General features: G+C 34.6%; 1 protein-coding gene across 2 annotated transcripts in view; it reads right to left on the reverse strand.

Annotated features, from left to right (window-relative positions):
• LOC6050290 (titin) overlaps window positions 1–24,997 on the reverse strand; it is a 293,026-nt gene that overhangs the window by 228,259 nt on the left and 39,770 nt on the right. For both annotated transcript variants that reach the window (XM_038265416.1, XM_038265415.1), the window contains 3 exons: window positions 24,277–24,981; window positions 23,979–24,207; window positions 23,670–23,813 (listed from right to left, as the gene is read on the reverse strand). In XM_038265416.1, the coding sequence (XP_038121344.1) occupies window positions 23,670–23,813; window positions 23,979–24,207; window positions 24,277–24,981 (1,078 nt within the window). The remainder of the gene's footprint in view (window positions 1–23,669; window positions 23,814–23,978; window positions 24,208–24,276; window positions 24,982–24,997) is intronic.

The raw sequence follows: 24,997 nt of genomic DNA on the forward strand, positions 1-24,997 counted from the left end.
TTAATAAACAATATGCATCTACGAACAGTGACAGGTCATTTTTAAACGTGTGACATCACATCAATAATCCCGGTGATGATTTTTTCAGTTTCCTTTTACCGATATTTCGTGTGTGAGAGAGGAGAGCCCTTCCGATTTTATCTCTCTTGATGAGCGTCAAAAGATTTGCTTTTGATGAAGGTTCTTCCATCGCTGGTTAGTAGTCGTTTCAAAGTAATTGGATACTTTACTTGCTCTCATAAGAGGAATTTCGTGTTCGTTTCGATGATATTTTTATTTTGAAAAAGACATGTTCCAATATAAAACGTATAGGGGCTAAAAATTATCAAAATTAGTAGCGTACTTTAAAAGTATAACATAAATTTAATTTCAAGTTCAGAAGACTGAAAAAATTGTGGTTATTTGTTAGAAAACCATTTATGTTATACAGAGAAACCTCTTTTTACGCGGTGCGTTACGTTTTGCTGATGTTTCGATTTTTCTGGAACAACGCAACATTTTTGCAATCTTTGGATTGCAAATTGTAGGTTTTGTTCAGATATACAATACGCTTTTTGAAGCTGAGCGAAATCGGTCTATTTTTTAATTTAATTTTTTGTATTTTTTAATCCGGCTGAAACTTTTTTGGTGCCTTCGGTATGCCCAAAGAAGCCATTTTGCATTATTAGTTTGTCCATTTAGTTTTCCATACAAATTTGGCAGCCGTCCATATAAAAATGATATATGAAAATTCAAAAATCTGTATCTTTTGAAGGAATTTTTTGATCGATTTGGTGTCTTAGGCAAAGTTGTATGAATGGATAAGGACCACACTGAAAAAAAATGATGCACGGTAATTTTTTTTTGGTAATTTTATATTTTACTTTTTGTCACTAAAAGTTGATTGGCATAAAAACACTATTTTTAATGTTTTTCATAATATGATAGGTTTTAGGAGACATCAAATTCCAACTTTACTGAAATTTTCAGAATGGTTTTTTGAACTTTGTTGAAACGATTCTTAGTTTCTGAGATATTGCCATGCAAAGAATTAAAAACAGGAAAATTTATGTTTTCTAAGTCTCACCTGAACAATCCACCATTTTCTAATGTCGATATCTCAGCAACTAACGGTTCGAGTTTCAATGTTTAAAAATATGAAACATTCGTGAATTTTTCCGATAATTCGAAAACAATATTTTCAATATTTAAAAAAAGACTAACATTTCAAAAGTGCAAACATTCAATATTACGCTCTATTGAAATGTTAGTCCAGATTTATTTTTTTGAAAATGTTGTTGTCGAAAAGATCGGCAAATTTCACACATGTTTCATACTTTCACATTAAAAATTGGAGTATAAGTTGCTGAGATATCGATATTAGAAAATGGTGGGTTGTTTGGGTGAGACTAAGAAAACATTAATTTTCCTGTTTTTAAATCTTTGTATGGCAATATATCAGCAACTAACGGTCGTTTCAACAAATTTCAAAAATGCAAAACAAAGAGAATTTTTTCAACTTTTTAAAATATTTTTTTGGAAAGTGGGCAAACATGTGCCCTATGTGAAAAACTCCAACTATTTTCAAAAAAAGTTACCTGACAATGTCTATAACTTGAAAACGGTGCACTTCGTCAAAATTTCACTAAAGTACTTTATGATTTCAAATTTATTTTTAATCGAAAAATGAAGTTGAAATGTTTTGCGACAAATATTTCAATTTAAAAAAAAATCTGTATTGATTCAAAAATTCATAACTCGGTCAAAAAAATTTTGCACAACCTGGAAATTTCTGAAAAGTTGGCATTTGATGTCCCCTGAAACAAAAATAAAAATAGTGTTTTTGCAAATCAAGTTTTAGTGACAAAAAGTTAAACTAAAAACCCCCAAATATTTTTACCGTGTTTTTTCCAGTGCAGTCCTTATTCATACCTACAACTTTGCCCAAGACACTAAATCCATCAAAAAAATCTTTCAAAAGATACAGATTTTAGAATTTTCATACATCATTTTTGTATGGACAGCTGCTAAATTTGTATGGAAAATTATGTGGACAAACTAATGATGTAAAATGGCTTCTTTGGGCATACCGAAAGCACCAAAAAAGTTTCAGCCTGATTAAAAAATACAAAAAAAAATCGAATGACCGAAATCTGAGAGAATTGTTTATGTTCAAAATGCTTTGAAAGATTTTTTTTAGAAATCATGGGTTTGCTATTTTTAATTGTTTCCTACGACCTCTGTGACCATAACCTGCTCTTAATGACTTTCTGAAAACATGAAAAACAATGTAAAAAATACCCAAAACAGTTCAAAATTTCACTAACAACTGAAATCAAATTCGGCTCTGTTTTCAATTAAAATCGATTTTTTTTAATTTAAAGCATATTTAAAATAGGTTTGTTAAAAATGTGTCCCACCCGTGTGGATCAATCGGACCGCGCACTGGACTCACAATCCAGAGGTTGCCGGTTCGAATCCCACTGCGGGCGCTCTAAAATTTCTAAGTGTAAATATGGGTATCCGACGCCTTCGCTCCGTGCCGTACTCAAACACTTAGGAGCCCAGGGCGTCGAAGTCCTTGTAGTTAAAAGGAAGACGCTAGTGATTGGTACTAAGTCAACTTCGTTTTTTCGTTAAAAATGTTGAAGGGTGAGGTTGGAGACAAAAATTACAAAAAAACTTAAGCACGTGTTAAAACTATTCATCTGAAATTGCATTTGAAATCATTTTTTACCAAATTAATTAAATTCTGTCTCAAACTTAGTTTTTCACGAAGCTTACTTTTTTTTAATTTTTGTCAGTTCCAATGGGTTTGTAGACATATATTTGAAAACTTTTATTTGGATATAAATGTGAAAATGTGCTGTGAATGTTTTCTTATTTCCAACCATCTTAATTAGACCGAATCCCCCTCATAAATTTAACCTCCAACTCCCAACAACCCCACCAGCCGGCCCCACCGCGCGCCATACGCAATAATGGTTCCGCTCATAAAACTGCGAATCACAACGCGTAAAACGAGACACGTGATTTGTGGTAATTACCGTGCGACAGCATATTACAATCTCATTAATTTCGGTGCGCGTCCATATTCTGGTGAACTTGCTTGCTGCTGGAGGGGCAACCCTCGAAACCAACGGCAGGCAGCATGTCAAAATTGTAATCATCAACACGTTCACGGGGCTGGAATTGCGCGCATCGCGGTCTAAACGACCACAGATCGAGAGGGTCGCGGGGGGGAGGTTCCGCCGTTCTAAATAAGTTTACCCTCCAAGTTTCGCAACAGCACAGTGTACCGCACCGATGACAGAATGTAGAGCTCTCTCTCTCACTCCAACCGCGGTGACATCTTCATTGGAAGTTTGCTAGGGTGGTTCATAAATTTAAAATAGAAGACCTTTTAAAAGTGCGCCGAAACGTCGATTCTTAAAATCATTAAATTTTTAATGAAATATTTGAGATCAAATTAAGACCACCCCAACTTCTAGCTTTTCCTAGAAATCCCCCCCTCATCCACCCTCTTGTTTTGATCTGATTTGCGCCTGAACTGCGAGTTGACGCTGATGACGTTGGAAATGATGGTTTCACGGCGGAGGGCTGTGCAGCGCATGGATGCATTTTAATTGAATTCAAATGCAGTTACACGCTCTCTCTCTCTCGCTGGCAACGGCGTGGCAGGAAAATTCCGAGAAGCTGTCCTTCAACGTGCATCAGCAGCGGAGATGAATGTCTGGTTTAACCCTTTCGAGCCTGATGGGTCATATATGACCCAAATATCAAAATTTCCAAAACTAGCCTATAATTTTCGTATGGTCATAAGAATCATTTTCCCATCATTGACTAAAAAAATATTTTTTTGAAAATTCAGGCCTGAAAGGGTTAATGGGAACATTGTGGCTTCCAGTGAACCGGGGCGACGTTTTGGGAAATTTGCAACAAGGCTGTGGACAGTTTGAACAGGGAAGGGTTGTCTTACATCAATGTGAACTGTCAGCTCCATTGCTTAATTCTAATAGCTTCTTGCTAATTCGTTATTATAATTATTCAATAATTTACTGAAACTTAGTTTTATAAAATATTTTTGAAAGACGGCTTACGATTATTGAAAAACAAATTTACTATCGATTATGCAAAATTGCACGGGACTTTTCAGATAAATGGTGCACGAAACCAAATTCCAATTATTTTATTTTGTTTGTGGTAGAGATTAGTATGGTGTCTACACTGCACTGGTAAACAATGTTAAACATTTTTGAAACAAAAAGAAGAGTAAAATTGTTGAAAATATGGACCTACAAAATTAAAAAAAGGATACAAATAGGATGATGCACAGTCGAATACAATCGAAAATTCGAAACATGGTAATTTTTTTTAAATTTCATTATAGTTCATTAAAAAAAGAACCAATGCTAAGAATATGTACAAATAGCTGAGAAAATTTCTTGCAATTTTTATTTCTTAGATTTTGTTCATCGAACTGCGAATTATTGAGATACAACCTGATTTTGCTCAAATTTGTTGTATAAATTTTTAAGAAGGTCCATTTATGCTTTTGTTGTCCTACTAAGATTTTTGATTTGCTTTAATTTATTATTTTTTGTATGAAAACTTATATTGTTTAGACCATTTGAGTGTAGGCTATCCGCTGAAGGACTTCACGAGAAAAATTATAAAATTGATTTAAAACTATTTGAACTATTTCAGAAATTCTTTTCTTTTAAAAGGGTAAAAATATATATAAATAATTGAAAATAAATTAAACTGGTTATCATCGAATCATCGATTGATATCTGTTTTGTGTTTTTCAGGGTTGATTTAAATCATGAAAATGTGTTTATTCCAGAGATCAAAAAAATCTCAATACTTTTAATCTAAAAAAATATTGACATTGGAAATCTCAGCAACAATTGGTTCAGTGTTCAATATTTTCGAAGCAAATTTGCAGGAAGTTTCTGATCTCTTTGATAAAAAAATGGTTTCAGAGATTATCAATCTTGGTCATGACTTTGAAAAGTAAAAAAGTCACATAATGAACTTTTGAATGGATATAACATGAACATGGTACACCAGGTCTGCCCAACGTCCGGCCCGTGAAGCCATTTCATCCGGCCCGGGACGGCTTTTTAAAATATTTATTTGACCGTCCCTTAAGACTATTAATGAAATGTTAAATAAATAAATTGATTGTCTGAATAAAAAAAAATAATCTTGAGATCAAATTTTAACAACATTCTTCATGTTTAAATTTAATTTTCATAATTTCCATATTGATATTTCTAAACTGAAAAATGGTGAAAGAAAACAAAATTATCCATTTACTGGCTGTACGAACTGATGTTTACCAGAAGCATTGATGGCGTGAAACGGTGTCGAACGCGCTTTGAGAGGCACAGAAATAAACGCCACGAGCGTCAGTTTTGGGGCCTCATGCCATTGATCGTGAACATGTTTATGGAAATTTATGGGTCTTTTTTCGACCTGTCGAACAGTTATTTGTGCCTCAGCGATTACAAAAATTTTGATATACAGACATAGGGGTTTGCTTATAAACATCATGAGTTATCGCGATTTTAAAAAAGTTTTGAAAAAGTTGGTCGTCATCGATCATGGCCATTCATGGTCACCCGTGACAGACACGGACGACGAAACAAAGAGAAACGCAAAAAGTAACTTTTTCAAAACTTTTTCGTAAAATCGCGATAACTCGTGATGTTTATAAGCAAACCCTTATGTCTATATATCAAAATTTTGTAATTGTCTGCTCTACAACTTTGTAGAACATTGTTACACTCTAAAAATAACCCTGCAAAGTTAGAAAACACGAAATTTTAAAATGAAAAATTTTGTTCTAAATGAAAAATGACCCTTCTGGGACAATGTAGATTCGAAAGTACATTAAATTTCCCATAAAATGACATGTTCCAAAATTTTTACAGTCGAGTAACGGAAAATGGGAGAATTTTAAAACTTTTTAGTGTTTTTTCGATGAAAATACGTTTATCGGAATTTTAGTACGCCATCAAATCGGGCGTCTAATTTACATAAAAGTCCCTTTGACACCAAATTTCCATTTCATCACCGTTTCAGGCTGCAAATTGTTGAAAAACACCTCTTTTTTCGCATGTTCAAAAATGGAAGGGGTCGTACCGCCCCTCCGTCACGAGATATCAAAGAACGGACCTCGGATTCGTGATCAGGGACAAAAGTTACCCCTTAGGACAAAGTTTCACGCAAATCGAAGAGGGGTCGGGGCAACTTTTCCCGATTTCGTGTGAGTTGGTAGAGAATTACCCAGTTTTTTTCTATTTTTTAAATACTCTTTTGTAATTTTCCAGAACAACTTTTCACTGATAAAGTTTTTTTGAAATAAAGCTTAAAATGGCAAATTATTCATATTAATAATAGATCACTGCAATTATTTTATAAATTTAAAAAAATGTCTCAAAATGAGTCAAAAAATTAGGGAGCAAAAATATTTTTTTCATAAACTTTGAATTTTGAAGAATAACGAATTGAAAATGATTAAAAAATATTTTTAAAACTTTTCAAATTAGGTGTGCGTTTAAACTAGGTTTAAAATCATTTAAAAATATTTTTTAAAATATTTGAATAAAGGTGCACAACAACGCAATTTTTTATTTCTATTTTTGTAAAGGATATTCAAATCCAATTTTCGTTTGAATAAATTTAATTATGTCTCATAGATTTTTTATATCGTATTGTTTATGAAATTAAACTTTAAAAAATTGCAACGACCATTGAAATTTGAAAGTTTTTTTTAGTAAAAATTTGCAATCGTCAAAATCAATAACTATACAATTTTAAACAAACAAAAATTAAAATAAGTCAAATAAACACATTTTTTACTGTTATCTTTGTTATTCTTTCTTAAAATCAAGATTTATGAATCTTATTAGCAATACTAGTTCTTTTATTTATTTACTTTAAAAGAACCCAGTCAAAAAAAAAATTAAAAAATGTGTTAACTTTTGAACTTTTATTAAATATTAGTTCCGGCCAACCACTGCTTCAAAAAAATAAGATCTGGCCCGCAGGGCCAAAAGGTTGGGCACCCCTGTGGTACACGATATAGAAATTTAAGTGAAAGTACTTTTACATCTGAAAATAAAGTCAAAATATTTCCCTCTTTCAAAAGTTATAATTTAGGAAAAAAATGAAAAACTTTCAAATTCATTTGATCAAACTTGTGCTATAATCAAAAGATGGCAATGTTATCATCTAAAACATCCAAAAATTTGATTTTTCTAAATTATTTTTTCAGCTATCCATATTTGGTGTAAACGTTGAATCAGAATATTGTATTTTTTTTATTGAGAGTAACTAACTATTTATTTCTGAGAAGTCTTTAAAAAACCTATAATTCTGCCAAAGACACTAAATCGAATCAATATTTTTATACACGGTTGGAAATCCTGTGAGCAAATCCGGTTACGCTATGTTGTTGAATTTGAAAGCATTGAAATGTTTCCAAAATGTTTATTATTTTTTCCGATTTTGGAAACATTTGCAGCGAAATTAGTTAATAATGATGCCGATTTTAGATTTGTTAACAGGATTTCTATCCGTGTCGATGCAAAACGTCTTCTTTGGGGATAGAAAAAGTACTCACTAAGTTCAATAAAAAAATACAAGCGATTCATGGAATGCAAATTTGGAAAAAAATCGAATTGCTACTGAATGAGTAAAAATTTTTCAATCGACTATTTCTTGGACAATATTTATTCGATGCTCAATGTCGAAAAAAGAAGTCTTTGAAAAATTTACTCAACTTTTTGAAAGACATAGGGGAGAGTGGGGAGACTTGATCCCCTTTTTTTTGTATCGCGCATAACTCTGTCAATTTCTCACAAAACTATGAACTTTTTGCATGAATTGAAAGCTTAAACATTCAACTATGTTTGGCTGATAAGGGTATTTCATCAGATAAACTCTTCGAATCATGCCAAGCGTTTTAAAAAAATATTTTAAACCGGCATTTTCAAAATGTTGGGGGTAACTTGATCCCCCTTTCAACATTTTGAAGAAATCTTAAGCAAAATGTTTCTTATTCATCCAAACTTTTAATTTTTTATAAGTTACAGCAATTTCACATTAAACCTGTACGTTTGTGTTCCAAATATAACAAGTTTAGCATGCAAAATATTTAAAAACATAAAATTTTCTTTTTTAGACCAAAATTGAGCATGTTTACAAAAGCTGGTAATTTTTGTTTACAAAACTTTTGAAAAATGGTTCAAACTGCAGTAAGTTATATACAACTATACTAAAGAAAACTATGTACGAAAACCCAGCCCAATTATTTAATCTTGAGGCTGATTCCAGGGACTGTAAAAATGCAGGGATCAAGTCTGCCTACATGCACTTTTTTAGCAATTGATTGTAAAAATAGTATGACGATAAATTTAAAGTCAAATGCGTAAGGGTTTTGGAGTTGATATATTTATCAAACAATTCATGTATAAAAAATATTTTTTTGAATAATTTTTGAGTGTTTTCTATACTTATCAAAACAAAGAAAAAAGATCTCTTGGAAGTTTTTTGCAGCACTTCTTAGAAAAATGTGTGTAACTCAATCTAAACATTTTTTAATTTTTTTCTTTGTTTTCTACAATGAGTTTTAGTCAATTTCACACAACTTTCTAGAACAAAGCTAATTGTTTTACCCACATGCTGACGAGATACAGGCTTGGGATGAAGTCTCCCCGTGGATCAAGTCTCCCCACTCTCCCCTAATATTAGCCAAACTTATTATTTCTTATTTATGATAAGACTGACAATGCCAAAGTTAATTCTAAAGAATTATCCCAGATATTTGAAAATCAGTTAACAGAGATGGACTAGGATGGATGACATTTAAAAATGGAAAAAAAAGTTCCCTAACTATTTATTGGTTTCCCAACATTTCAACGCACTATGGCACTGACAGCTTTCAAGTTTGTATGGAGCTTTGTATGGAAAAAACAATGATTCAATATGGCTTATTTGGACATAAGAAATTGAGGAACAAAGTTTTATCCGAATAAAAAAAATCAAAATCACGAATTGAACAAATTGAGAAAAAACTTTTTTTTTCAAAAATAGCTGCAATTTTCTTTTGACCTTCAATTTTACCGACTTTCAGTAGGTTGATTACGAATCATAAAATGATTTACCTCTTGGAATTTCTAAATAAGAAAAACAAATTAAATGATATCGACAAAAAATTTATGTAGGTTTCTCAAAATATGGTGATATTTGATCAACTCTTCAAAAGATTATTTTTTTAAATTTATTTTAACTTTTTTATGATTCTCAAATACAAAGCTAGGTTGATAACAAGTCATATACTAGTGTTATTTGGACGAGGGAATCGTATTGCTGTAATGTTGGAAGTGGAGATTTGAAGACACTTAGACCTAAGTACTTAAGTACGTTTCGGAAAATAAAAAAAAAATTTTTTTTGAAAGATTGATTTGTTTTCTGGTGTGGTTCGCCAAAAACGAACCTCAATTTGTGAATTTTTCTCCTCTAAAGAATCCATCAAGCAAAATAAAGCAGAATTTCATTGAAAAGAAACTTATATCATCCCCCAGGACCACCGACTTCAGGCAAGTATTTTAAAAAATATTAAAAAAAAATCAAATATATAACTATAGAATACAAGTTATTCCCAGCAGAAAAAAGGTAATCGTGAATGGTTTATTTAACGACTCATTGTAAATAATCTGTGGTTGCTCTTAATGAATTATGACTACAACAACCCCTATCAGCATCGATAACGATCCACAGAGTTCTGTTTTCATTTTGCACTTCAGAATTCAATTAATTTATCCCATCCAGAGTGTGCAAACTAAGTGTTCGACAACGGGCATACATCATTTGCAACTCAATTTGCTCGATAAATTTTTCAACAGTTCAACAACGGTCCAACACCGTCACTGTACATGTGAACTCACAGGATCGCTACAGCAAATGGGGGAAACCAGCCTATCGGCTGCAAAAAGTGCATCCACCATTTTCGCCCGGAAGGCCATTCGAAGCCAAGTCAGCAGGGCAGACCGCAGGGAAAACAATGTTTTCATTAAATATTTCATTTATTACCAGTCGTCATCGGCTTTTGGAGAGCGGGGAGGAGGGTTTTGCGGTTGTCGGAGTCCGGGGAAAATGCGATGTAAATATTTTGTCGACTAGTGTTGGCAGAGCGATATTGACTGTGGCATATTGACTTTTTCGCTGGAATTGATGTTTGGTTTAAGGTCAATAAGTAATTGGAATAGTTTATGGTTGAATTTTGAGCCTAGAGAGAGTGATTTCGATCTATCATGAGGTAGAAAATCTCAAAAATTTATAAATAGATGAATTGAATATTGTACAGAAACTCACGCACCAGGGATTCCTTCGACTTATCCCCCATTTCCCTGACCCAATTCTGAAAAGAGTCCGCACCCGGGGACAACCGTTGATGACATAATCAGTATTGTAGTTCAACCTCCCCACCCCAAAAACCTTCAAGTGTATCGGAGTGACATTGCCAGTGGTCCTGATGAATAAATACTAGCAACTTGTGGAAGACCAGCAGAAGAAACCATTTTCGTTAAGGAGACGAGGATGATAAAATTCCTCGACACAAATGAGAAGGAAATTTCTCTTTTCCGGCGCACACACCCACACATCCACAAATAGTCGAGCAATGTCCGGATGGCCTGTCCTGGGGAGCTTTTATGGTGGTCCGAGTGCTTCGAACAGGAATCCTCTTCGATAGAGAATTGGACTCTGTACTCAAACCTATAAAATTCATCATTTTTCCTTTAATTTTTGTTTTCATTTGTAATTTTTTGCATCAAATAACCAAAACTGTGATCCCAATTTTTTGAGTCCACTTGTCTGTGACCAAAAATGACCATTTTCTGGAGCAGCTTTTTCTCTGCACGATATCGTTGCCACCCATCCCACCAACCCACAGTGGGGTGTCACCGGGATCGTTTGAAACGTGGGTGGCGCTAGTGGTCGTAGTGTTAGGGAACTGGGTTCAAACTCACTTCCTTTTTTCCTCCCTACCCACCCCCCCCACAGCAGTAGCGTAGAGGAAGTGAAAGCTGAAGCTATTATCACGATCTGTGGGTGGTGCAGCTGGGGTGGGTACGCCAACAGGTTTGGGGAATTTTATTAGTTGAACGGTTTTAATGATTTTGCTAAATGAATACTTTGGTTTTCAATTTCGGGATCATGGTGGGAAGTTTTATGGCAGGGCTTTTGAATTGAGAAGGGAAATCAATTTTATTTGCTTTACGGTTGGAATCAGCAATTTGAAAGAATAAACAGCACATCGAAATTCCAAAGATTCTTGATTGACTAAAATTTGGTGTTTTGCAAGTTTCTTGTCTGGAATATAAGATTAAGTCCCTTATTATTCAAGAGTCAAGGTAAACATAACCAATTAAAGCAAACAAAGAAATAATACCATATTTAACCGATGAGTACTGGCTATGTGTTTAATATAGAGCATTCTCCCAAGAATAAGCTTATTTATTGTAAATTCAATTAAATACTGTTCAATAAATGGATGAAACTACGTGTGTACTATTTCTATGGCCATAAATAACACCTTTAAAAAGGCTATTGAAAAATTCTTAAGATAACGGATATTCTGATGGATTTAATGTCTTGGACAAAGTTGTAAATATTGTTTAGGACTTCTGTGAAAAATAATAAAATTAAAAAGGTTATTTTGCTACACAGAAAAAAAGTTGAATTTTTGAATGTCGAAAATTTGGTAGATTAAATATTACCTCTTTTTTTGAGTAATATCACATAAAAAATGTGTAAAAATGTGGACCTGATGAATATTCATCAAAAACAGATGAAAATTCATCATTTTCTGGGATAAAATTAATCCTTTTTTTTACACAAAATTTGTCACCATTTCCTGATGAATATTACTACCATATTTTTTTCTGTGTATCAAAAAGCTTTTTTGTATTTTGATTAATTAAAATTTAATGAAAGTTTTTATGTAGTGCCCATCATACTTTAAAATTATAATTAAAAAAATAAATAATAATAATTCAGCTTAAAAGTAAAATTACTTTTCCGTAAAAAAAGTTCTGCAATATTTCAAGCTTCTTAGCTATTTTCAACGTTTTCGCCAATCGACATTCGTGATAACTCAGAAACTATAAGTTTGATTTTTAATTTTAAAATACGAAACTTTTAATAATACGTTCGAAAACTTCTTGAAAACGGCCCGAACGCACAGATTTTTTACGTTTTCTAATGTAACGCTTCTTTTTAAAATTCGAAATCATTTTGAAAACAAAACAACAAAAAAATCACAATTTTAAAATTTAACCTATCGTTTCCGGGCCATTATGAGGTAAAAATGAGGGCTATAAGGTGATACTGAAAAAAAAAACTATTTTGTCGCAAAAATAAAATTTTTGGAGGCATATCTCAGCAACTTGCTGTTGGAGCCATCAAAGTCAAAAATCAAAAATTTTAGGATTTGATTTTCCGTTTTTTTTTTTTATATTTTACGCAGGTGTGCTTTTTACCCGGGCCGACGGTAATAACAAAATTCATGCCATTTCAATAACAAATACTGTTAAAATAACAAAAAGCGTTATGGAATATTCTTGAAAAATCCATTTTTGCAAAAAAGTTGAATAACAGTTTATGTTATCATAACACAATTTGTTTTTGGTCTGATATTGATTGAATGCCAAAACAACTTTGGAATAACATTTTTTGTTATGGAAGAATACCACCAACTGTTATTGATGATCGGATTAGTTGTTAAAATAACAAAAAATAATAACTAAAAATATTATTAGTCTGTTATTACAATAACAATCTAATAACAAAAAAATCATAACTACGAATAGCAAATCTTGTTATAAATAACATAAAATGTTATTGGCATAGAGTCTTTTTTAAATGTCAAAATTTCATTCATGAAGTATTTTAAAAATGTAAAAATTTTATTCATGATGTATATTAAAAATGTAAAAATTCCTGAAGGGTCATACATGACCTAAAAATCAAAATTTATCAAAATTATCAAAAAAGCGATTCAAGGTATAAATTTTCAAATATTCACATGTCCATTGCGTGAGTCTTTATGTAACATCTTAGGCTATCGTCATTAAAAATTTGTCATGGGCTCCCTCTCAAATTTGAATTTAAAAAACTTCAAAATCAGAAAATGTCATAAATGTGGCGTGTTTTTTACATTCAGTGTATTTTTTTTTTCGGTAAGTCCTTCAAATTTCCTACAAGTTTGTCTTTGACCACTTTTTGATACGATACAACGGCTTCGAGATACAGAAATATTTAAATTCCGAATTACAAAAATATTTAAAACACATACGCCCTTCTCAAATGTTATTATCGAGTGAAACTGGCTCCATATACACAAAAATGGCTTATATAAGCGTGGGATGTAGGAACATGTCTACAAAGTTTCATTGAAATCGGAGAGGGCCCGGTACAACCGATTCCCTATTTGGCATGGAATTGCTCAAAAGAAAATTACTCTGCTATCCCTTTTACCTTTTTCCTTTTAACCTTTTTCTTTAACAATATAGTAAGTTTTTTAAAAAACTTTTTCTTACTTTAGTTTTTGTACTGTTTTAAGGTGAATATTGCACAAAAACGTCTTATATTTAGATTCTTCAATCTTACCAAATTGAATTACAGTCGACTCTCTGGTTGTCAATATCCAAGGGACCGTCGAGGAAGAGAAGCATCAGTTTACAGAACGATGCAAAATGAATACTCGATTGAAATTTGTTTTTTCTTGCTGACCAGCTATAGGAGAGAATCATGGCAACGTCCAGCAAACAAAAACAAATAAATGTCAAACACCCTCAAAGCTGCGTTTCTCAAAAAAAAAAATGTCTATGCAAGCCATGAGAAAGTAAAATTATTGACAACCGGAATAGATATTTAAAGCAAATAGAATCCAAGGGACCGTCGAGGAAGAGATCCTTCAAACAAGAGAAAATATCGAGGAATAAAGACAATCGAAGTATGCAGATTGAAGGGACTGAAGAATTCATCGGTACATGGAGCATAATTGATATCGAGAAGATCGACAGCCAGAGAGTCGACTGTAGTTTGAATTAAGATTTTCCCAGAACTTTTAAATTTGCTTCAACATTCCATTAATAATTTTAAGCGTAGACGACCAATTGCAAGAATAATTGAAAGAGTACTTTTGAGTTGAAAGAATATTTTCATAGCTTTGAATCTTAATCCAAGTCCAGAATAATAAATAAATTTAAAAAAAAAACTATTTTGACAACGTTGAGGATCCACCCTAGAAACCCCTTTTGACAGGGCATTTTCACAACTGCGGCTCATCATTACATCCCACAGTCGAAGTGACGCCCTCCACGTTTTTTTTTGCAGTTCTCACGCAGAAGCTTTTCCAGTAAGTACTTCCGCGGCCACCGGAGAGCACCTGTCATACGAGGGTTTTGGAACCGCACAGCAAAGTGCCTTCTGGCAACAATGTCAATTAGGGTTGGTTTAAGATTTTTTTTTATTAAGTTCTTTCATATTTTGCATCCTTAATTTAAACTTTTGACTGCTTTCTAGTAAAGAATAAAAAAATAAACAATTTTCAAAGGAACCACCCTAATACCACACCCCACCAAAAAAAAGTGACATTCAACGATGTGGTGGGGACAGTCACTGTGTAAACTTAGGGTGGGTCACCGACGGAACAGATAAAATTCCTACCCCCTCCCACTTTTACGGGGACGACCCGTGTCGTCGGGGATCCTCCGGAACGTGGCGCGGTGGCAGGTTCTGTGGTGACACTAGCTGTCACACCAGAGCAGAGGAGAAGGTAAAAAAAGCGTTGCCAGTTCGTTTTTTGCGGCTGCTCGGGTTTTGTATTTCATCAAATAACAGAGGGGAAAGAAATAATCGCATTTCAGAGGTTTTTTCGGTGTTTGCCTTTTTTTCCTAGTGTAGGTATTTGAGGAGAGCGTTGTCCCACCCCCAAACAGGGTGACAAACCATGCTGAATGAGGCCATTTCGGAGGAAAAATTTAATGAAAAGAAAAAAATCTATTGATTGGAAGGTTCGCTGGCGGCTGGAGTAGGCCAAAAGGTTGACATTTGAGGAATGGTGGCCAGAAGTGGGAAGTCACCCCACTTGAGCTGAATGGAAATGGAAAGGCAGAGCCTGGCAGTTGATTAGCTGCCACTGACTGACACGGGGAGAGACGACAACCGACGATGATATCGAAAACCAGAAAACTCCATGGAGGCGGTTGAATTGAATGCCAATGAATTGGACCGTTTTTGAGAAGGGTCGACCGGCGAACAGAAAAAGTTGTGATTTTGGAGACATTTTGGGACCGAATTGGATCGATAAACAGCGGGATAATTGAAATCGGCGATATGTGATACATGTTTGGGTTTTAGAACAAAAAATTGAATGTTACAAAATATGTTCTAAGCAAAGATTAAATTATCTCAAAATTGTATACTTTACACGTAAAATGTTCACGCTTTGATTTGTAATCATTCAACAGGAAAAAAATCGTTAGAAAAAAATTGTTACGAAATTCTTCAAAATCATTAAATGATCTCAATTTCAAGTATTTTTTTTTATTAAAATGTAGGTAATGGAAACCCAGATTAAGTTAAAGTTGAAAATTTAAATAATTCGGAGCAAATAATTATACGAAATTTTACAGATAAAAAGAATCAAAGGGTCGAAATAATAATACTTAGGATAGTTCAAAAGTTTTTTAATGTTATAGAATATTGTCCAAATTTATGAAACAATTAAGATTCGAGATAGTTTTTCTACACAATAAAAATCATAAAATTTTCGTAGAAATTCAAGTCCAATATTTTTTTAACATGCAAGACAATACAAAAATTCCGAAAAAAATATGTTATTTTTATCAACACTAAATAACAGATACAATCCAGACTCGATTATTCGAAGTCATCGGGAAAATTTAATTTGGAGTAAAGTAGAGCGTCCAATTTCCCGTCCCGGGAAAAAAATTCCCGGGAATTCCCGGGATTTCCCGAAAAAAAATATTTCCTGTTTCCCGGGAAATTTGTAAATTTCCCGGGAATTCCCGAAATTCAAGCGGAAGTATACATTTTCTCAACTTTCTGGTACATTTTTTAAACTTTCAAAAAAAAAAAATCTAAATAAAAAAACTTATTTTAATAAATTCAATTTACTGTTCTTATTGAACTTATCAGTTCGTCTAAAAATTTTATGTCAAGATTTATTTCAGATGATAATAATTTCTGAAGCATTCACAACTAGGTATAGATCTTGTACGATATTATGAATAAACTTACGATATAAAAATAAACTATTAAAATTTTGGTAAGCTTTTAAGCAAAAATTCTTGTTATATCATTTGAAAATAAGGTAACTCTTCCCGCCAAGATCAAAATTGTTTTTTTGTTTTGTTTCCCATTACCAAATTATTAGGTTAATTTGTTCAAAAGTATTCGAGAAATTACAGTCAAAAGTTAAAAATTTATAGAGCACTTAAGCTACACTCAAAAATGAGTTCGCGTAAACGTGAACAGAGCTCATGCCAACGGAACCAGGAAGAAAACTGTTCACTTTCATGGTGCAATGCACTATAAAGTTGAATAGTTTTCTTCCTGGTTCCCGTTGGCATTAGCTCTGTTCACGTTTACGCGAACTCATTTTAGCGTACCAAGGGCGTTAAGTTTAAATCTGAAACTACTAAACAACTTTTTTTTTCTATGAAAATTCTTTTTACCGAAGTCTTTTATTAGGCCGAATCATTAAAAATATCATTAAAAAACTACTTCAAAAAATGTAAACATATTTCAAATACTCGCTCCAAACATTTGAAAACTGGAAGTTGTAATTACATAAAAATGGTATTTCGAGTGAATATCAGATTTTTAAGGTAAATTCAATGCTTATATATTTATTCATGAGATTAATCCAGTAAGATTTGTTCTGAATAAAATATTTGCCATGAAAAACATATACCTGGCTATTTCTTATCAATACAAAATACTAATCATTATATTTTGAGCGAACGAATTTAGAAAATTTATATATTTTCCTGAAGTTGTATTTTTTTTACAAGCATCCAAGGCATTAAGTGAACCTTACACTTACTCTGACCATTAGAATTGCTATTTAATACTATTTTGTTGCAAAATATTGACCAAAGCCAGGATCAGAACAATTTTCGATTAATTTAGAATTTCCCGGGAATTCCCGGGATTTCCCGGGAAATTTGTTGAAAATTTCCCGTTTCCCGGGAATTTTGTATCCCCGGGAAATTGGACGCTCTAGAGTAAAGTGCTCTTGTTTTTCATTCTTTAAAATATATTCTAAAAAGCAAATCAAAATTCAAAGCGAAAAATATTTAATAACAATCAAACTTGTTACCAAGTAACCCCTCAAAATCTCTAAAGTAGCAAAACGAAACAAAACAATGAACACAAAAAGCTCAATCACCATCCCCAACCACTTCTCCATTACTGTTGCTGCTGTTGAAACTACCAAACGACCATCAGCCTCGAGCCAGGCCCTTGCTAGCGGCAATTTATGGCTGTTTTAGATGAAAAAGTTGTCCCCGAGTACATAAACTAAGCTACTCCCTACAACCCCCTGCCTGCCAGACCATCTCAGCAGAGGACGCAACTGCTGGGCTACGGGCTAGGACAGCAAAAAAGTGTCACCGATCTCCAGGCCAGGCTTACAATGGATTGTGGCCACATGGCCACGCCGAGGGTCATGCACGGAGGAGTTGAGGAAGAAGGGGGCAAAGTGTGTACTCTCTTACATAAAAAAAAGTTACCAGTAACTACGGTGATGATGAAGTGATGTCATTCGCAACAATGTTTTAAAGTCTCTGCTTTATGGCCAAATAGTGAGGAGGGAGGGGGTCATATTATTCAGAGTTCAGGGATACTCTGGTTGAACACGATTTACATAAAACGCTTTGTTGCGGATGTCCATGTGCTTTTGTTGGGGCAGGATTTGTCGTTTCAAAATCGCGTGCTAACTAGTAAATAAGTTGTAGATTAGTTTATCTTTGCCCAAGAGATTTTTACAACTTTTTTGTCCTTAAAGATATCGAGTAGAAATGTACAAGAAAGTATTCATGACGTGATTCCAAGCAATAATTTTCACATGAAAGCATCGAAAAGCATTTAAACGACTACCGCACGGAGGCCGCTGTCCTAATCACTTCGGCGGAATCATCAGCATGTGGCCACCAGTAGGAGACCTCCTCTCTGGGCGGTCCTATTCCTACACAAAACCCGTTAAAACGATCAGTCACCATCCGCGGTGGACATCACTTGGTGCTGGCGGAGGACCAGACCAGGTGACCTGGCCGTTTTGCACCACCATGGGGACAAACGCCAGCTGCCAAGGGACATGACTCAACAGTAAAAAAAGGATGGGTAAAAATGTATCGTTAAAAAACTTAAAAAAAAAAATTTTTAACAAACACAGTAAAAAGAAATAAATGGCTTTTGAATGCTAATTTGGTTTAATTAGAATAAGCTAAATAGAGCAATTCCAGCTCAAATCAGGAATTTTGTTGGTACTAAGGCCAATTGTACTCGAAAATGACACTTGAGAAGGGCGTAAGTAATTTAAATATTTTCGTACTAAAAAGTGGTCAAACACAAACTTGTAGAAATTTGGACGCGCTTTCTGAAAAAAATACACTGATAGAAAAATACACGCAATTTCCATGAGATTTTTTGATTTTGAAGTTTAAAAGTTGAATTTGAAGGTGATGTAACGATTTTTTCTCGTTCAAAATTTTTGAGGAAATAGCTTAAAATGATACAAAAAGACCTAAAAAAAATGCAGGATGGTATGTCACTCTAAAAAAAAAATCATTTACGAAAACTGTTTTTTGAAAAGTGGTCTAAACGTCAAAATTTTCAAAAAACCGATAGTGAGAATCGATTTCCCAAACAATTTTACATAAAAGTCTCCATATAGACCATTGTTTAATGTCCAATCCTTGTGACGATACAGCGGGTTTAAAAATAAAAATGGTGAAAAATGGTGTTTTTTTTGCAATTTCTAAATGACAGACTGATTTTTCAGTCTCGAAAAATTTTTTACCGGAAAGCTCGTGCAATTTCCTATTCCCTATAATTTGCCTTTAACAGCATTTGAATTAGATGTATGGGCTTACAGATATGACCTGACCATAACTACATTGCTCATAACTAAGAATAGTATATTTTTTTCAGTGTGGTAGAAAATCAATGTTTATAATAAGTTAACTAAGTTTAAAAGCTTTTAAATTAAATATATATGGGACCATCCATTAACCACGTTGAAACCATTTTGGGAATCTTTTACCCCCCCCCCCCCCCTTCCTCATGGACAATTGTCCATACAAAAAACACTTTTTTGTATGGATTGTGGACAATCGCCATAACCTCCCCCCCCTAAAGTGTACACGTGGTTTATGGATGGTTCCTATAAAGTTAAGATAAAATTGTTGAAATGTCTGAATTTTGCCAGAAATTCGTTAAAAAAAGTTTTAATTTATAAAATTGTCGATTTATTATGCATTTTGGTATGAATTCGAAGCAGGAATCAAAAGTTTTCACATTTTACATGAAATTTGTTCAACTGAAAATGCCTATAAATTTCTACATTTTCTTGAATTATGTTTAGAAAAACACATAATAATATACACATTAAATCATGTTTATTGTGAAAATCATAACGCTTTGAATAGATTATAATAATGCTATTCATCAACATTGTCTTAACTATAGTTTACTTTCTTTTCAAACCTTTCAACATTTTATGAAAAGTAAAAAAAAATATTAACATTGAAATGGCAAGCCAAGATTTCAAAATTTAAAATAAAAAAAGCATTTTAAAATGAATTTGGCAGCAGTCCAGTTGTTTCCCAATCATTATTTTTAGACATTTTTTTTTACCGAAGTTTTTTATTGCGAAAAAAAACTTTTTGATGGACATTACATTGGTATTTCGTAACAATGCAAAATCCAAATTTTTCGGGCCAAAATGAATGAGGGGTGACATAAACATTGAAAAATATTTGCAAGGGCCTAAATTGAAAAAAAAAAGGTTATTAGAATGGAAAATCTAATACATACTTCCTAACTTTTGTCGAATAAACAAAATTCCTGGTATAATACAGATAATAAAGATTTTTTTGCATTCTTGAGCGAAGAAAAAGCCTACTTTTCTGTACAAAAAATAACAGAATCGAATAGCAGCACTTTTCGAAATAAATGCTGAAAAATTCTACTTTTCAGCACTCAAATGGATCCTGAGAAGTTGAACTTTTCAGCACTTGTTTCGAAAAGTAATACTTTTCAAGGTTTTTTTTTATTTGCACGATTTATTGACAAAATTCATGAACATTTGACATATAATTTCACTCAAGGGGTATTTTTTGGAATTGCAAAAAAATGTTGTATGGTCTTTCCAAAACATGATTTTTGCAGCACTCGTCGTATTTATCCAACTCAATAAACCTCGTTGGATAAATGTACGACACGTGCTGAAAAAATCTGAAAAAAATTTGCAACTTGAAGCATTAACTACTATTGAATGTTTACATTAGAGCAATTCTCTACCAAAACCGGAAATGGATTTTATTTGTATTTTTTTATTTGGCTCAAACTTTATGGGGGCCTTCCCTATGACCAAATAAGCTATTTTGTGTCATTGGTTCACCCATACAAGTCTCCATACAATTTTGGCTGCTGTCCATACAAAAATGGTATGTAAATATTCAAACAGCTGTAACTTTTGAGTGAATTTTCTGATCAATTTGGTGTCTTCGGCAAAGTTGTAGGTATTGTTGAGGACTTTTAAGAAAAAATAGGTACACGGAAAAAAATGCAGTTTTTTATCAGCTTTTTTCACTAAAACTTAATTTCCCAAAATATGTATTTTTTGATTTTCTAGATTTTTTGATATGTTTTAGGGGACAAGAATCCGCAACTTTTGAGCCATAGAGAAACATTTTCAAAAAATCTGCCGCCGAGTTATGATTTTTTGAAAAAATAGTGATTTTTGGAAAAAATCTAAGATTCATGCAAAAACATGATTGACATTATTTTTTAATGCAAAATTGAATTTGCAATCGAAAAGTACTGTACAGATTTTTTGATAAAGGGCTCCGTTTTTAAGATATAGCCACCGAAAGTTTGATTTTAGCGAAATATTTGCAGTTTTTCAATTTTTAAAAATAGTGACCATTTCTAAAAATATATTTTTTGAATGTTCAGAAAATTCGCTATAAAATTGTCTAAGAGACATTGAAGATTGGACCTCGGGTTGCTGAGATAGAGCCGCTTTAAGAAAAAGAAGCACGAAAATTGAAGTTTTCTAAGTCTCATCAAAACAACCCACCATTTTCTAGTGACCATATCTCAGCAATTAATGGTCTGATTTTCAATGTTAATACATGAAATATTCGTGAAATTTTCCGAGTCAAGACTAGCATTTTAATTGGGCGTAATTCTCACTGTTTGGCCCTTTTAAAATGTTAGTCTTGATTTAAAAATTTTCAAAATATTTTTTTCGAAAATATCGGAAAATTTCACGAATATTTCATGTATTAACATTGAAAATCGGACCATTAGTTCCTGAGATATCGTCATTAGAAAATGGTGGGTTATTTTGGTGAGACTTAGAAAACTCAAATTTTCGTGTTTCTTTTTCTTAAAGCGGCTCTATCTCAGCAACCCGAGGTCCAATCTTCAATGTCTCTGAGATAATTGTATAGCAAATTTTCTGAAATTTTCAAAAAAAAATTTTTTTTAAATGGTCACTCATGGTCACTATTTTTAAAAATTGAAAAATTGCAAATATTTCGCTAAAATCAAACTTCAAACATCTACAAACTGTTTTTAATATCCTATCCATTTTAACGGTGTACCTCGAACCAGGTGAAAGGAGCCGGCACCGGCAATACGATGCTAATCTAGTGCCTGGGAGCCGTGGCCTGGCACACACACGTACGACGGAGCGAATGGAACCTGCTGTGTTGTGTTGGTAGCGCGCTCCATAACACATTCCGAACCTGCTGATTTAGTTGGGTCCATGGGAATAAACTCGTGAAAGGAATTATGACCGGTCGCCCGCAAAAGTGACACTTTTGAGATGAAACGAAATATTTTCGTCACTTTGGCTACTGTGTTGAACAAGAGTTAAATAAGAAACATTTGCAGCAAATTTAGATAAAGAACACAAATGATGCAAACTTGAAGATAAAACTCAATCAAATTCACTTAAAATTCGTTAAAATTCTCTTTTTAAAGTGAAAATACTCAACATTACACCTGGTGTTCCCATTCACAAGTGCATGTCACAAACTAGCAAAAAGGGATCAACTGCAGAGCTCTGGTGCGGGAATCCACCACCCAAGGGCTCAAAAGCGCTGTCAACGTGTGGCACCGACAACGATGACGCCATCAATCTGATAAGCAGATTGAGGGGGGTGGAATCAGACAAAAACAGGGAGCGAGGAGGGACTTAACGGGTGTTAGTGGCTGGTGTTAAACCGTACTTTGAGGGGGTTTGAGAGTTTACCCTGTTTTAAGGTTGAGCTTATTATTGAGTTGAGTTTCATTTTTTTTGGCAGTCTGTTTAAAAGAGTTTCAAACAGGGTCACACAGTTTTAAATATTTTAATTGTCCAAAAATAATAATTTTGAAGCTCAACGAGTATGACGTTTTCATCACACACAAATATCTTAAAGGTTAAAAGTCAAACCTACAAGTCCTTTTCAAACACAAGGACGTAACACGCAAGAGGGTAAATATTATATGCAAGATAAAAAGACAAATTTTCAAATTTATTTGTCTGTCACCTAAATTTTCATGGAAGGAGAACCCCCAAAAGAAAAGTTGTGTTTCGTACAAGTTCCACGAAAAAAAAGTGGCCAAATTGAAAGTTTCGGGTGACTTGTTTCAACTATCTCGCTCGGATGTCCTGAAGCTAGTTTCCGGAAGGAACTATTCCACCGAAAACGAAAGCTTCTCGCTCTCTGGGTGCGGAAAGCAAAATTCTTCAAACTATCAAGGACTTTGAAGAGTGGGAAGCAAGAGAGGGGGATTGGTTTTCGGTTTCGGGTTGGTCTGGCAAAGTTGCCGTCGGAGATGGTTGTCAAAAACTTTTAAATACTGAATGAAGCCGGGATGGATGTGTGAAAGTTTCTGGTGGTGGCAAAATGTTGCTGCTCGAGGATAAGTGGGGCAGAGATTGACATTAATTATTCACTCATTGCTTGCAAGATGTCAGAGCATTTGCGATGAAATGGATGCAGGAATTGCACTTGTTCTATTTATTTGGTAAATAAATGATTAAAATAAAAGATTACTTAAACTCTTTAAAATCATGCTTTAAAGCAGCATTGTAGAATCACCATTAGGTCCTTCTAAAAAATTTCAACTCTTTTCCAAATCTTTAATTGTAAATAAATGTGACACAATTTATTGTTTGTTTATAACAAGTGCAGTACGAAATTTCACTTACAGCCTTTCAGAATAAAATAAAATATAGCGACAATGAAATTTAATGATGAGCAAATCTCTGTTTTTCCCCAAAACATATTCTCATTGAAACAGATTCTTTTCTCAGAATTGCTTAAAAAACTGTCAAAACCCAATCAAAGCCTACTCCCACTCACCTGGACTACCGTGCGGGATGGGCGCACAGAACGCGCTGGAACTGCCCGATGAGGACGTGGGCGGCGGGTAAAAGGCCCGCGGGCCCAGCCCCAGCGGCGAGTCGCACTGGGACGGTGGCCCAAACAGGGGCGGCGTGGCCAGAGCTGCGGGAAGAGAAAGGGGGGGATGTTGTTACAATTTGTCCGACAATAATGTCCGCTGTCAAAAGCTTCAAATTCCACGTCCGTCCGTCCATCATCAACCGATCCAATTAAGTGGGCCATCAATTTTCGCAACTGGAAACGCGGCCACGTGCTGACGATACTCACTCTGGTCGTTGGGTGGTCGCATGCTCGATAGGGCCGTCAACGGGGTGTACGATTTCGGCGGTGCCTCGCCCGGCCGGACCAGCCGCTCCTCGGTGACGCTCTGCTGGACGCGATACTGCATTTTGCAGTACGCTTCCTGATTCGCCCCTAGGCTCGAGTTGACGTACACTCCCGTGATTGTGACCTCGGTGTCCTGGGCAATCACCAGGTTGCTGGACACGGGACGGGGCTGAAAGAAGCGAACAAAAATGTAATTTGATCCGTCCTCGCTGTAATGGTCAAACGCCGCGCCATTTACCTCTTCAATTTCCCGCTTAACCTCGTGCTCTTCTCGTCTTTCACGGTTCGGTTCCGTCTTCACCGTGATGAGCGGTTCCTTCTCTTTCTCCTTCTCCCTCTCTTTCGCTTTCTCCTTTTCCTTCTCTTTTTCTTTCTCCTTTTGCTCCTTTGCTCTCTCTTTCTCGGCAGCTTTACTCACTTCAGCCGCGCTCTCTCCCTGCTCCTTCAACTCCTTCTGCTCTTTAGCTTCCTTCTTTGCTTCCGCTTTGGCAGCTTCCTTCTGCTCTTTAGTTTCCTTTACCTTCTTCGCCTTCGGCTTCTCAGCCGGACTGTCCGAGTCCGAGTCCGTATTCCTGTACAGAATTCGCTGAACCTCGTACGTCGCAGCCAACATCGCCGTAGCGTTCAAGCTGGCCATACGCTTCTTCCCCAGCAAACTCTCCACAATCTCCTTCTTTTCCTTGGGAACGCGCTTGCGTTTCTTAACCTCTTCGGCTTTCGGCTTTGGAGAGGCGGCCTCCGCCTTCTCCGACTCCGAGCCGGACTCGTTGCTCTCGTCTTCCGACTTCCTGTCGTTGTCCGACTGGAGGGCCTTAACCTCCTTTTTGATTTTCTTCACCGGAGGTTTCGGCTTGTCAGCTTTCTCCGACTTTGGCTTAGGTTTCGCTTTTTTGACCACCTTGCGCTTGACTTTGCGCTTCTTGACCGGGTCGGTGTCTTTGCCCTGGAAAATTATGAAA

Source organism: Culex quinquefasciatus, chromosome 3 (assembly GCF_015732765.1).
Source record: "Culex quinquefasciatus strain JHB chromosome 3, VPISU_Cqui_1.0_pri_paternal, whole genome shotgun sequence".
Classification (NCBI taxonomy): domain Eukaryota; kingdom Metazoa; phylum Arthropoda; class Insecta; order Diptera; family Culicidae; genus Culex; species Culex quinquefasciatus.